General features: G+C 36.2%; 1 protein-coding gene across 6 annotated transcripts; it reads left to right on the forward strand.

Moving 5' to 3' along the window:
• Positions 1 to 780: 780 nt before the first annotated feature.
• Positions 781 to 11,663, forward strand: LOC113112657 (poly(A) polymerase gamma). Of its 6 annotated transcripts, none has more exons than XM_026278411.1 (23): positions 781 to 916; positions 1,575 to 1,742; positions 2,971 to 3,037; positions 3,684 to 3,765; positions 3,909 to 4,018; positions 4,096 to 4,149; positions 4,233 to 4,344; positions 4,423 to 4,512; positions 4,646 to 4,784; positions 4,944 to 5,016; positions 5,095 to 5,215; positions 5,286 to 5,370; positions 5,444 to 5,497; positions 7,218 to 7,337; positions 8,308 to 8,417; positions 8,522 to 8,643; positions 8,736 to 8,899; positions 9,382 to 9,494; positions 9,623 to 9,825; positions 9,979 to 10,059; positions 10,221 to 10,280; positions 10,361 to 10,461; positions 10,564 to 11,663. In XM_026278411.1, the coding sequence occupies exons 1-22, from the start codon at positions 900 to 902 to the stop codon at positions 10,457 to 10,459; spliced, it is 2,244 nt and encodes a 747-aa protein (XP_026134196.1). In that variant the 5' UTR covers positions 781 to 899; the 3' UTR covers positions 10,460 to 10,461; positions 10,564 to 11,663. The 6 variants fall into 6 exon arrangements, with proteins under 6 accessions (XP_026134196.1, XP_026134194.1, XP_026134195.1 ...); XM_026278409.1 differs by having other exon boundaries at positions 10,361 to 10,476; positions 10,564 to 10,673; XM_026278410.1 differs by having other exon boundaries at positions 10,361 to 11,663.
• The last annotated feature ends 2,658 nt before the right edge of the window (positions 11,664 to 14,321 follow it).

The raw sequence follows: 14,321 nt of genomic DNA on the forward strand, positions 1-14,321 counted from the left end.
AGGGCTCCCTCACAAAGGCATGATTATATTTGGGGTCTGTGGCAAGATTGAAAAGCCCTGCCCAATACCATTCATTTAGCAGTGAACTATATCTTCAAGTCAAATATCCAATCACCAGCCATTGTTATATATACACACACACATACCCACATTTACAAACTTAAAATCTATCACTTCACAAGTAAGCAACAAATGAAGCAGCCATACATACATAGAGTAAACTCCATATGACACAGACAAATGTCCATTGTTATTTGATAAATAACACTTCAACCAATCAATAGTGTTCCAAACAGAGTTTCAGTGTCGATATTGCCACATTTTAAAAAATGGACAAAACTCCTGGGATGTAGCCTACTTACGCAGCACTGGTCACGTGATCCGGCAGTCGCAGCTTCTGCTCGCTAGTGGGCGGCATGTTGTCACAAATGATCTTTGTGAGTTTACTTTTTGTCCAGGCCAGTACCGGTGGAAGGGTTTTTTTTGTTGTTGTTGTTGTTTTTCGTAACCCAACTTTAAAATATGTGTCCATACAAGGCAACTTTCAAAAATAAACCCAATCCTAGAAATATCCACTAGAATAAATAAATACATTTTCTCCTCTGGATTAATACTTTATTAATACCAAAGAGTGCAGATTTAATACTTTTGAAAGATGACCGTGTCTGTCAGATCGCAAGCTACGTTGCTCGCACTAGTCCAATAAAACCGTGATTGGTATTTGAAAACATTCATCCGAGGGTATCAGGGCGCAGAGCATGTCGGGAGATGTCTGTCCGCTGGGCGCCATATTGGAGCAACAACTATTGTTATAAATTGAGACGGGGCTGCTGCTGGCTAAGTTTACATGTTTTCTGCGTGTTTGTTCTGAAAATATTTGGATATTTCTACGCAAGGTCATGAAAGAGATGTCAACGTAAGTGTTCCGTGCTTCACAGTGATAACAGTAGGTTAAACGAGTTAGTGGTTGAGGAAAAATGCAGTGCTAGGCTAGTTTAGCCAGTTTACTGAGATCACGGCAAGAGAATGCAGGCTGTAGCGAAGAAGCGGCCTGAATGTGTGTGTTTTTATTATTATCATTTAAAAAAACAATCGTATAAGTTACATAACAGTAATTAAAATACGCATGTTTTGTAGTCAACTGCATTTATTAAGTAATATTTTGGTGGTGTTGGCCAAGTAGTCTTGTCTTTGTTTACACAAACATTGCGCAATGCTGGTGGATGTAAACGAGGGTCTTGTAGTTCTTGTTTACGTTTCACTGAACAAACCGTATTTGAATACAGAAGTACAATGTGGTCCTACATTATTTATAGTTTTTTTATGTATTATATACATGTTTGTATTGTGCGTGTGTATTACTCACACACGCGCAATCCGTCATACATACACTTTTCTTTTACATTTCATGTATTCAGTGCTGTCTTAAATTCTGATTAGAGAATGCTCATAAGCAAAGTGCTCATGTTCTGTTGTTGTACTTGTTCTGAGCTCCGTACTATTTGATATTGTAATATTCAGTATGTCAACAGTGCAGCATGGGCCTATTATTCATGTCATATTTTCATTTGCAGGACTGGTAACAGTACGCTTGGCGGGCAGCAGCCTCGGAAACATTATGGCATCACATCTGCAATCAGCCTGGCCTTTCCCAGAGAGATAGACCATATCTACACTCAGAAGCTTACTGAGGCTATGAAACCATTTGGAGTATTTGAGGGTGAAGATGAACTCAATCACAGGTGAGGGTCACTGCTTTCCAGTGGTTAGATATGTTGCTATCCATTGCTTTCCTTTCTGTTGCTAACTGTGTAGCATCTTTGATGAAATTACTAACATAAACCTTTTGAAGTAATCTTTGTATCCTTACCGGGTAATATCTGTCAGACTGTGTAGTGGTTTTTTTATTTTATTTATTTATTTTTTTTGGTAGACCTTGACTGTGATTGTTTGGAATTATGATAGCAATTAACCATATCTTATCCTGCTAATTTTTCTCAAAAATATAGTGCCTTAAAGCAAAGAACACTACAAGAATTAAATGAAAAGTTTGAAGATTTTCACCAGCTTTGTATTGCCACACAGCAGAATGTGTAAATGAAATTTGTACTCGTGCTTCTGCATTTTTGTTTCCCTGCCCATTGACAATCAAAATAACAAAGAAAGCTTGGATGGCAATGATCCCTGTGCATTACTGGTGTTGAAGTTTCCCTTTTTTTGTGTGTGGGTAAAGGTAGCACCACATCCTTTTTCTGTTTTCTCAAGTCATGTAGCACCTATTTAAAGTTCTAGTTTTATTAAAATTCCATCTTGTCAGTGGTGAATTGGCCAATTTTACATGTTTTAATCTACAACATTTAATCACTACTCTGGTGTGTGAAGTCATGAGGCATGTTAACACAGATTGGTTTGCTATCTGGCTGACAAGTTTTCAAGTCCTGTAGAACTGATGCACAAGTGGAAATTAAAAATCATTATACCATAATTCAAACAACATGCCATCATATTGTGATATCATAGTAGAGCTAATAGGGACTACCCGATCAAAATTATTGTCTCCAGTTGGATTGCTTGGTGTCCTAATGGAGACCCGACTTCAAGGGAAGACCTGATTTCTCACAAAAACTTTTTAAATATCTTACCATACCCTGGTGTCTTAAGTTAATTTGCTTTGCAAGCAGTAGAAAACCAAGACCATTAAGACATTGTGTAAAACAGTCATGTTACAGCCTTTTGAAAGCGTTTTATTTTTTTTTTTTTTACTTTATCCTCATATTTAACTAAATTTGTTTAGATTAACTTCTAATGTTTATTTACATTAATTTACAATTATTTTGATTTGTATATTATTCATATATATATTACAGTTAGTTTGATTTGTTGCTGGTTTAAACTAAATATCCCTTGACTTGGATTGCAATATTAGGTGTATAATTTGTTTCCCACAAATTTTGTTTATGTGTTTTATAGGCTTGCAGTTCTTGGGAAGCTGAATTCATTTGTGAAGGAGTGGATTGCAGAAATCAGTGATTCAAAGGTAAAAAAATATTGCAGGTCTCTTGACCTGATCACTAAAGCCCCTTTCACACTGCACGTCGGACCCGCAATATTTCGGGAACATTGCTGGGTCGCCTTCTGTGTGAAAGCAACCACGTCCCGGAATTGATTACCAAATTGAACCCGGGTCGGGGACCTAGTAACATTGGGGGGTTCGGCCCGGTACGAGCGCTGTGTGAACAAAAGCCAGATCTAATTCCGTGTCGAAGTGATGACGTGCGTTATCGCGCGACTCTTTTACCGGCTGTTTTGAAGGAAGATCAACATTCGCGACGAAAACATATGTGCAAACTGTAATGAAGCAGAGACCAGTTTGTTCCTCACTTTCCACGCTGACACAGAGATTGTTTGCTTGCTTCAGTGAAAGTATAACGTGCCTAGCGTTTTCGACTTGTACATTACATGTCACGCGCTGATGTCACGTGTCGTTACGGGATCTTCAAGGTTTGTGTGTGAAAGCACGCACATATACCGGGTCATCACTGGCAGTGTGAAAGTGCAAAATCTAGCGACCAGGGAACAATTGCAGGAACACTTTACCCCTGTATTTGCCGGAATGGCAGTGTGAAAGGGGCTTAAGTTACATGATGAGATGCTTTTCTGAATCCTCCCTTTTCTCCTCACAGAATCTTCCACTGTCATCAGTAACAAATGTTGGTGGCAAAATCTTTACTTTTGGGTCATATAGGTTGGGAGTGCACACAAAAGGTACATTTATTGAACTTGATTGTACTGTAGAGCAGCAGAATGAACGTTAAAGATCTGCAAACGTAAATCAGGAAGGGCTTCACAGTTATAAAGGGTTATATGTACTGTATTGTGCATATCAAATTGTTTTTTTTTTTCTTTAGGTGCTGATATAGATGCTTTGTGTGTTGCCCCACGTCACATTGAAAGAACTGACTTTTTTTCATCCTTCTTTGAAAAACTAAAACGGCATGATGAGATTAAGGATCTACGTGTGAGTACCTTTTTCTTTTCCTAAGTTTTTATCTCTGCCACTGCTTTGTTTAAAGAGTGGCTTTTATTCCTTTTCAGGCTGTGGAGGATGCATTTGTACCAGTCATCAAGTTCAAGTTTGATGGAATTGAGGTAAAACCGTTGAAGAAGTGTTTGATATGCAGCCTGGTTGATATTTAGTTTTGAACTTTTTTTTTTTTTCCTCCTCCACCCAGATCGATTTGCTGTTTGCCAGGCTCGCTCTACAGTCAATTCCTGATAACCTGGACCTGAGGGGAGACTCTCTCCTCAGAAACTTGGACATCAGATGTATTCGCAGTCTAAATGGTAATACCCTCTAAGATTTTATTTAAATGTCAAATGTTTCTTTTTACAGCTTTAATTTTTTATTTTTGTGTTTTGCAGGTTGCCGTGTTACAGATGAGATCCTATATTTGGTGCCTAATAAAGAGAACTTCAGATTAACATTGAGAGCAATTAAATTGTGGGCCAAACGTACGTCTGATTTAAACTTTTTGTCTTGTTTGAAATCGAGACTTCTGATCTCTTTTGTTCTAAATCTTGGCTTGATGTGCTAAAATCAAGACTGCAATTCAATGACATGTTTTTTTTTTTTTTTTTTTTAAAGGCCGTGGAATCTATTCCAACATGCTAGGCTTTCTTGGTGGAGTTTCCTGGGCAATGCTCGTGGCCAGAACTTGTCAGCTCTATCCAAATGCTGTTGCCGCCACACTTGTGCACAAGTTCTTTCTGGTCTTCTCTAAATGGTGAGGTCACAGCTCATTGTGTTCATATGGTGGAACTGAAACTTCACGTATTGTTTTGTTGATAATGTCTAATCCTTTCATGCAGCCATGGAATATCCACAATCCCACCCCCACCCCCACCCCCCTAACTGCATTTCTGGTCTAATTTTACTTCATCAGGGAATGGCCAAACCCTGTGCTTTTAAAACAACCTGAAGACAGCAATTTGAATCTGCCAGTCTGGGATCCACGGGTTGGTATTCTTATGTTCATTGTAATGAAATGCAGTTTTCTGGACTTTTCACTATACAGTTTGTCATTTTATTTTTAGGTGAATCCATCAGACAGGTATCATCTGATGCCAATTATCACTCCTGCATATCCACAACAGAACTCTACCTACAACGTGTCCACTTCCACACGCAGCATCATGAGTGAAGAGTTCAAGAATGGTGTGTGATTGTCTCTTATTGGCCATTTCTCTTGACTATTTGCTAATTTTTCTACATTTCCTTTTTTAAGGTCTCACTGTTACAGATGAAATTCTTCAGGGTAAAGCCGATTGGTCCAAGTTGTTTGAACCTCCCAACTTTTTCCAGAAGTACAAGTAAGTGGATATCCAGAGTGTCATATCAAAGATCAGTTAAATCAGTCTTTAATGTTGGTTGTTTTCTTTGCAGGCATTACATTGTCCTCACTGCTAGTGCATCCACTGAGGAAAACCACCTAGAGTGGTAGGTGCAAAAAAAAATGTTTCATGGATTTATTTTTTATTTTTTTTTATTTTAACTATTAATAGTAATGATTTTTGTGTTAGAGACTTAAAAAAAAGTTTGGCTTGCTACAGGTTAAAAATCTACCTCAGTTAATGTTGTGAACTATAGGGAGTCCCATTACTTACACATTACTGTAATATAGGAACCCAAATTATTATATTCAATTGCTATTTAATTTTGGATTTAATAATCAACATTTAAATAAAGAAATAAATTATATGCAATCATGTAAATTCCACATTCCAAGGCAGTTTACATTCATTTCTAAATCTAATTATAAAATTAGTATTAATTGATGCTGTATAATCATATACACAGTGGATGTTAAAATGGTGTTTTTGATAGATTGATTTAACCCCTTACCTGTCACTCACGTTTTTAAGATAGACTTGAATGTGCATGATACAAACCTAAATTTGTATAATTCATGACTGAAAACAATTTGTAACATGATATTGATGTACCATTTACATGGTAATTCAATGTCTGATTTAAAAATGGGTTTTAAAAGATGAATTTTGAGATTAAGTTTTCGTTTTATATATAATTTCTGATGATTTCTAAAATTTGATAGAGAAAAAGGCAACGAAGAAGTCTTTTTTTGTTGTTGTTTTTTTTAAACAAAGGATTCAAGATTTTTATTTGTCACATATACAATTATATATAGCATATATAACCAGCAGTGAAATGTGAGTCAGGTCCGCTCCATGGACAGTGCAATTATTAAAGTATACAATACAAATATACATAAATATAGCTATGTAAGAATGAAATAAAAGTAAACAATAAAAATAAGAATAAAATATAAAAAAAGATGTATATTGTAGAATTAAATATAGAACGCAAAATAATGTGCATGAAAATAATGTGCAAAGGTCAAGGCTCCTGTTATAATGTAGACTTTTGAGGGTGTCATAAATTAAACTATTACTTTTCCTACAATAATTTTTTTTAACAAAAAACATTGGTAAAAATATATATTTGGGAGTCTTAGATCTTTCCAACAATAATATAGTTTGTCTAGATTAGATTTGATTGTAATAAAGTGAAGTAAGCGTAGGCATCCCGTATTCGGGACGGGGTGACAGCTTAGGGGTTAAATATACATTAAATAATTGGACATCACCGACAGGTAAAATATAAATAATGAATATATTCGCTAATATTTACACAAATGCTCAGTCTTTCCTGAGGTAAATGTAATGCTTTGTGATATTTTCTTTTCCTCACAAGCTATTGTGTTGACGTCTTTCTGTGGTTGATTGAGCGATTACATGACACGAGATGTCCGCGTAGCCATCACGCCACATCAAAGAGTGACAAAATTACATCTGTTGTTTGAACTTCCTGAATTATAATTTTTTTTTTTTTTAATTGCGGGAATTTAAAAGATGAGACTTTGTCTTCTATCAACGGTAACCGTATTTAAAACTGGATGTTTCAAATTTGATTCGGCACATGCAGTGGTTAAAACAACGCTGTATCGGTTCTATACACAAGCATACAGAAAATGTTAAATACATGTACGGAACCATTACACCCGTAGTGTTCAACATTTTGCTAATTCTCTTTCTACACACTCTAATCAGTTCTCTGGTGTAAAAAAAACAAAAAACTAATTTGGGTTCTGGGTATGGAATCACAGAATCTTCATATAATGATGTTCTGGCCTCAACAGGATTGGACTGGTTGAATCAAAGATAAGAGTGTTGGTTGGAAATTTGGAGCGCAATGAGTACATCACCCTTGCCCATGTCAACCCACAGTCTTTTCCTGGGTCAAAAGAGAATCACAATGAGTAAGTAACGGATGGGTGGGTGGCATGACCTAAATGTTTATCACCATGATGGTATGACGTAGTGTTTGTTTATTTCATTAATTCATAGCAAAATAAATACATAAGATTTATACAATTTTATCACATGACATGCAGAATTATAGCTATTATGTGGCCAGTTGACACCGCACAGACAAAACATCAACAGACATGTTGGCTGTTTCGATTTTGAATTTTATCATGATCACACTGCCCCAGCAGACACCCACAAACTTTGAGTCAAGTAATTCTGACTTTTATTGGGGGGGCTTATAATCCTGTAACCAACATGAAAAGTTTACTGTTATCAATTTCTTTGCATGTCATTCTTCGCCTGAAAAGACATTGAATAAAACAAAAAGCTATGGGTGAAGCCGTGATTGCTGCTATGGAGAAAACTTGAATATATGCAGACAACTGTACTGCAGTCCCTAATCCGTTTCGGTTTGCCATTTTTTGGATATTTTGTTAATCATGCCAGGCATATGTTTGCAGTCTTGAATCATCGTCATGGCAACGGTTCGTGGTCGGGTCAGTTTACGTCAGAGTTTGTTGGAAAATCATATCACACTTCTCCGACATTTCACTGCCCAACAAATGCTGATTGAACATGTTCACTTGGGTTAAAACAAACTTTTCTACCAGAACATATCTACCATTGTACTGTATTTCTATTGTATTGCCATCCTGCTATAATAAACATGAGGCTAATGTTTTGTGTGTAAAATTTGATTTTAGTAATATGCTCAGGGTTTCAGATCTGCTTCCTAAATTACCTTTAATCAACGCTTTATACTACCCATACTTATTTTGGGGCCAAGGAACCGTACTAAAGTGAATGAGTGCTCGGCCAGTGGGAGTTCATTTCAAAAGGCCTGTATATACAGACTGCTCAACTGACCTTTTAGATCTCAAAAATCTGTAATAAATTTGCACGCTTTTTTTTTCACAGGAATGAATTTGTGTCCATGTGGTTCATTGGAATCAGCTTCAAAAAACTGGACAATTCAGACTGTGTGAATATTGACTTGACCTACGACATCCAGTCCTTCACAGATACTGGTAAGCTGCTCAGCCTCTGTTGTTTTCCACCATGCTCATGTCCTGTGGATGTAGTTGTGGAAACTTGGTGTCTTTTAAAGTCTAAAAGCAGTGTTTTATTGTAGTTTACAGGCAGGCAAGCAATATCAATATGCTAAAGGATGGCATGACTATTGAGGCCACACATGTGAAGAAGAAACAGTTGCATCATTACCTGCCTCCTGAACTTGTGCAGAGGAAGAAAAAGGTAAAAAAACAAAAAAAAAAGTGTTTAAAAAAAAAAATAATTTTCTTAGTCTCTAAAAAAGCTGAACTGCATCCCATGTCTCTTTTGGGCAGAGTTTGGGAGAAATAAACCGGAGCTCAAATGGTGGTGGGTCAAAGCGCTGCTCTCTAGATGGCAGTCAGCTTGACAGCTCCAGGGACACAGATATCGGCACCCCATTCAGCTCTCCTACACCAGTCAGCAAACCATGCCAGCCAGTCTCCACACCTGAAGACAGGTAGTGTCACTGATCAGACAAAATATTTGTGATTTAAGCTAATTATATTATATGATTCTCAGGAATTTCTAAAAGATTGCAAGATCTAATGCCACCTGACTCCAATACCTGAAATGTCATTTTCAGTTTATAGTATCACTGTTGACTGCCAGCAAGCCTTTTGAAGTTCTAGAGGTTGAAACAGAAAACAAGACGTTTACTCTACTCTATTCTTAGATATTAGTAGAGATATTACTCTACTCTTTCCGCTTCAGTGTGGAAATTATAAATGTCACAAACTGCATGTAGAGTGTCATGTTTTTTTGTGGTCAAGCTAATTTTATGGCCTCATTTTCAAGCATGAGAAATTTTTAAATAAGAACAACATGTCAGAATGCTGTTATTTACAATAACTTAAATCGCTGGCAGTGTCTTATAGCAATGTTTTAATTAGTTTCTGTATGAACTTTTCTTTATTTCCCTTTTTTTTTTTTTTTTGTCAGTAGTATCACCCCACCCAAGCATCCAGTCCTTGTTTTCATAGACAGCCCAACAGCATCAGAAGTTTCTCCTCCAAAACCAGAACAGGGAATGTCCATTCCAGTCATCGGATCCAGTAAGTGCTATCATAGACATACTTGTTCCTGTTTTTTATTGGAGAAACTATTTTTTTAATTTTTTTTGCATTCATTCTGATTCCACTCATCTAGTGTAATTTTTTTGTTTTGTTTTGTTTTTCCCCAGAGCCCATCACCACTCCAGTTGCCAAGCTCCCAGCACCTCCCGCTGGCAACACCATTCCTACAGTGGTTGGCCGTAGTGTGATACCACGTATTACCTCTTCCTGCCCTAGCCCCACTGAACTGCCCAACAGTGTGAATGGAGCACCAAAGAGACCTCACTCTCCATCTCTGGAGGATCCACCTAAGAGGCACAAAGATACAGAGGTGCTAAGATCTTTATAAAATACACAAGTCAAGAAATCCATTACAATTGATCAGTCTTTCTGTGGATCACTAATATAAAAATGCTTAATCCAAGTCTAAAAAATTTCCAAGCACGACTTAATATGTGAATGAATGAATTCTCTTTTGCTTCAGGTGTTTTCTGATGACTCTGCATTTAAAGAGCCGTACCCTCCTAATATTAATGGCTCTGACTGTGAAGAGAGGCCAGCAGTGGTGAGGGTTTTTTTTTCTCTCAGGTTTATTGCATTATTCTCAGGTGTTGACCATAATTGGCACATTTCACTAAAACGGTTTTCTTGCATCAACACAATAAGACCTTACCCAATTTTTGTGCTAAAAAGTTTTTTTTTTTTTTTTTTTTTTTTTTGACACAGGAAGATCTTTCAGCAACCAAACCTATGCCAATACCAACCATTGATACATCGAGATCACAGGTGATTGACATAGTAATCATCATAATTTGAAGTCCACATCTAAATTGAAATGATTTTTTTACTGTATTTTGTGTTTTCAGAGACTACCCAGTAAAGAGCTTCCTGATGCATCTTCCCCAATTCCCACAAGTAACATCCGTGTGATTAAAAATTCAATCAGGCTCACCCTTAACCGATAACAGTGAGCTATCTACAGGTGCCATGAATTGTTACTGTTGCTGCCACTCTTGGGTTTGCCCTTTTAATCTATTTTTTCCCTCTTCTTCAACATCTTTCTGCACAGGTTGTCCCTTAAAGAGTGGAACCACACTTGTGTAACAGCAGTGCTGCTTTTAAACTGCTACTGATATTTGGCTGATCTTCCTGCTTGTTACAGAGTTAGTGTAAAGTATAGATTTTTTTTATGCCTTACTGCGTCAGAATGCTTTCTTAAACGTCTATCTGAGCTTTTGAAAAAAATTGTACAGTAGATGTAGTTTGTATATAACTTTAAAAATCATTGTTAGTCTTTCTATGTCACCGTAATGTAGTTTTTATTAACAAAAAAAAGTTACAAAAAAAAATTGTCCTGTTTGTCACTGTAAATGAGATTCTTCATTGTATGTACGGAGGTTTTCCTTGCAGTCTTTTTGCAGTCTGTATTGGTTCTGGTACAGTTTCTGGGAGGACCTTTTGTGTGGGGTGCATATGTGTGTATAGATGGACCAGCATTAGTAACTAAAAACCATGACTCCATTACCTTTCACAGTAAATGCTGCTGCCACTCTATAGTTTTGTTAACCACTCAGAACAAAAGAAAAGTATTAGATCAGAGGTTTGGATTTGTTGGGCCAAAATTGAAAGGCAAGTTTGGTTTTACAAAGAGTTTGCGATTGTTTGCTAAATTATAACAGAGTCAGTGTTGGTTTTTGCGTGTGCATGATTGTATTTCCCTGCATCTAGGGCATCACCCCTGCGCCTCCCATGGAGGTCTGAATGGCAATGTCTCCTGAATTTCAAGAACAGAGACTAAATAACATTTCTGCCCTCTTTCCTTGATTTTTTTTTTCTCCCCCTCTCCTCTTCTTTCCACTAGCTACTGTCCTCCCCTTTTGGGGTGTACAGAGAACATAAACTTAATGTTCATTTTGGGGTTTCTTAACATTTTATTTATTTGTACCATTATCATTTTTATATCACAGGTATTGCAGTTGAACTTCTTATTCCTCTAGTCATTTAGTTTCATCTCGGTTTGAATCTTCCTGTTACCTGTAGGACAATTAAAAAAAAAATCTACTTGTCATTCTTTTTGTAGGGCAAAAGTTGTATTTGAAAGGGTATTTTTGTATGTATTGTAAGCTGCATTCTTTACATTTAAGAACATAAATTCACAAAACCCCAAAATGGCTCCTGTGGTGTTATTTTTTTTTTTTATTTCCTCCAAAACATTTGTGTGTTATATACCTATTCTTTACCTAATGAAGGCTATCATGTAAAGTCTCATTGCCTGGCATGACGTAATCAACTATGGGCGATCCCTGTGACGTACATCTTATAAAGGTAAACAGTAAACACACGTCACGTTAACCATTAAATTCAAATAGGTGCTTCAACTCCAAGATATAAATAAGCTTATGAGTACATATCTTTGTAATTAGTTCGATTCAAAGCTTAATTTATGTCTAAGTGTTATCCTGTTTGTTGTTGGACGTAAACTTCCTTGTTCGTGGGAGATTCCCCACTGCGTACAGGGGATTACCCTAACAAGTTTAACAGTTGCGTGAACTTAAGCAAATATCCTAAAAGCGGCGTCCATTTTAAAAACAGTTTGAGCGACTGGTCATTCAGTCTTGAGTTAATTTTTTTTTCTTTCAAAAGTTTATCATTTTCAAGGAATAGTTCACCAGTAGTTCTGATCCTAATGCTGTTCCACAAGCTTTATTTCTTTCTAACGAGGACCCACAAAAAGATGTTAAGCAAAATGTGAGGGACTGACCTCAGGACTGATTTTTTTTTTTTTCTTCCCCATACATTGAAAATGACTGGTGAATGGAGCTGTCATTTTCAATAATGTCTCCTTTCGTGAACGAAATACACGATGGATTGGAACAACATAAAGGCGATAGTATTCGTGGGATTTCAAAATCTCAAAACGTGTGTTGGTTGAAATGGAAAGTACAGTAAACATTAATTATTTCAAGCACCTTGACGTTTCTCATTTTCTTTCTAGCTAATTTGAATGTGACGTCGCCCTATATGCACATCCCTCGTTTAATTGGATGTCCTAAAGGGTATGGCAAGCCTAATTAACATATTTAAATGGTATCTATTTTTGTTTGTAGTACTTATTTGGTATTTACTATGTAAACCAGAAGTGACTGATACCTGCTCAGTTAGAAACCATGTAAGGAATAACTGATGACTGGTCAATAACAACGTGGGTGAGCAAGAGGAAAATAGAGACAAATTAGACATTAAATAATAGACATTTCTAATTTAAGCAATGCTACAGACTGTTTGCAAATCTGAGTAATATATTACCAGTATCCCAGTCATTTTATTCTGCCAGTAGATACCTAAACCTAATGTACAATATGCTTGCTTTGTACGTGCATTATTGTTCTAATAATTCAACAAGACTGAGTCTATTATTCGGCTTATACTACGGTTATCAGACGTTTTTCAGGTTTTTGTCTCTGAAACGCTCTTGTGTGTATGACACATTTTTTACACATCCCATCTCAAGACTGTTTCAAATTTTTAGAGATTCCATACTTATTTCTTACTGTAGTCACTAACTCAGTTATGTGTGCATGTGCAATCCGCCAAGGGTTTATTTTCTAGGTTGCTTACAACAAATTATATCTGTACCTTAAAATTTGTTTTTGGGAGTAATATCATCTATGAAATATATAAATTTGGTGTAGGCATCTACGATCGCCATGATTTTGCCAAGTGCGACATGATCCTGGATCAATTTTTTTTTACCTTAACCTAACCCTACACATAATGTATTATTAATATCAGAGGGAATTGATTGGTGAATCAATAGGGCGTAGAAGCATCTAACCCTGATGTAAGCATAAAACTGACATTTCTTGAAAACTTATACCTCAATTCTGATTGGTTAATTGGAATGTTGTTCAACAATGATGTTGATCCCTGTAACATGATGTACTGGGTGAAATCACGTTCACCAGGTATCTACTGGCAAAATATAATGGCTGGAATGCTGGTACCATGTTGTCTAATCAGATTTCCATTGAGCCTTTGGCATAAATTAAATCTGTAATGTCTAATATATCTATATTTATTGCGCTAACACGGTTTTATTAACACCTTATTTTAATGAATGAAAAAAAATTTTAACAGTAGCATATGTATTGCTAGACTGAAAGGGGATATTTATGCTCCACAAAATGTTATCAACACAGAAAGCACAACAACAATTTTTTTTTTGTTTTGTCTTGTTTCTTGGTTACTATTATCTTTCCACCTATCTGTACTGATATTACTAGTATTATTAAGATACTACCTATTGGGTCTATCCCACTTGTTACTACTAAAAATGTTCACAAGTTGCATTTTTTTTTTTTTACTTTGAGTAATGAATAATTAGAATGGCTACTTTATAGTTCTAAAAATCTTAGTAGTCACTAGCTATTAACAAATGGAATAAACACATCCTAGTGCCTATTCAGTTAGCACTAAGAAAATTAGACGATAACTATTTGTAAAAGTTACAACAAAAGAACAAGTAGCCTACTTGCACCTAATGCATAGCTAATAGTAAAACTGCATTGAAGTATCAGCAATTGGAATACATAAAATTCGTGAAAGGCAAAAATGTGAAAGTAAATTTACTTGCTACTATTGGAATAGTGAGCATCTAGCAAATGGGACAGAAAAAATGATAGTATCTAATAAAAGAATTATTAGCAAAGCTGAAAAAGTCAATATTGTGATTTATTGCGAGTACGTTAAAGAATTAACTGAGAACTGTTAAAATGGCTTGCCACAAGTAAGGGGCGTGACCTGATATGTAGGCGGGCATTTGTATAT

Source organism: Carassius auratus, chromosome 13, assembly GCF_003368295.1.
Source record: "Carassius auratus strain Wakin chromosome 13, ASM336829v1, whole genome shotgun sequence".
Lineage (NCBI taxonomy): Eukaryota > Metazoa > Chordata > Actinopteri > Cypriniformes > Cyprinidae > Carassius > Carassius auratus.

Coding starts and splice junctions, on each gene's coding strand:
- LOC113112657 (XM_026278410.1), top strand. Junction 8,418..8,521: donor CCAGTCCTTCACAGATACTG/GTAAGCTGCTCA, acceptor GTTTTATTGTAG/TTTACAGGCAGGCAAGCAAT. Junction 8,900..9,381: donor GTCTCCACACCTGAAGACAG/GTAGTGTCACTG, acceptor TTTTTTTGTCAG/TAGTATCACCCCACCCAAGC.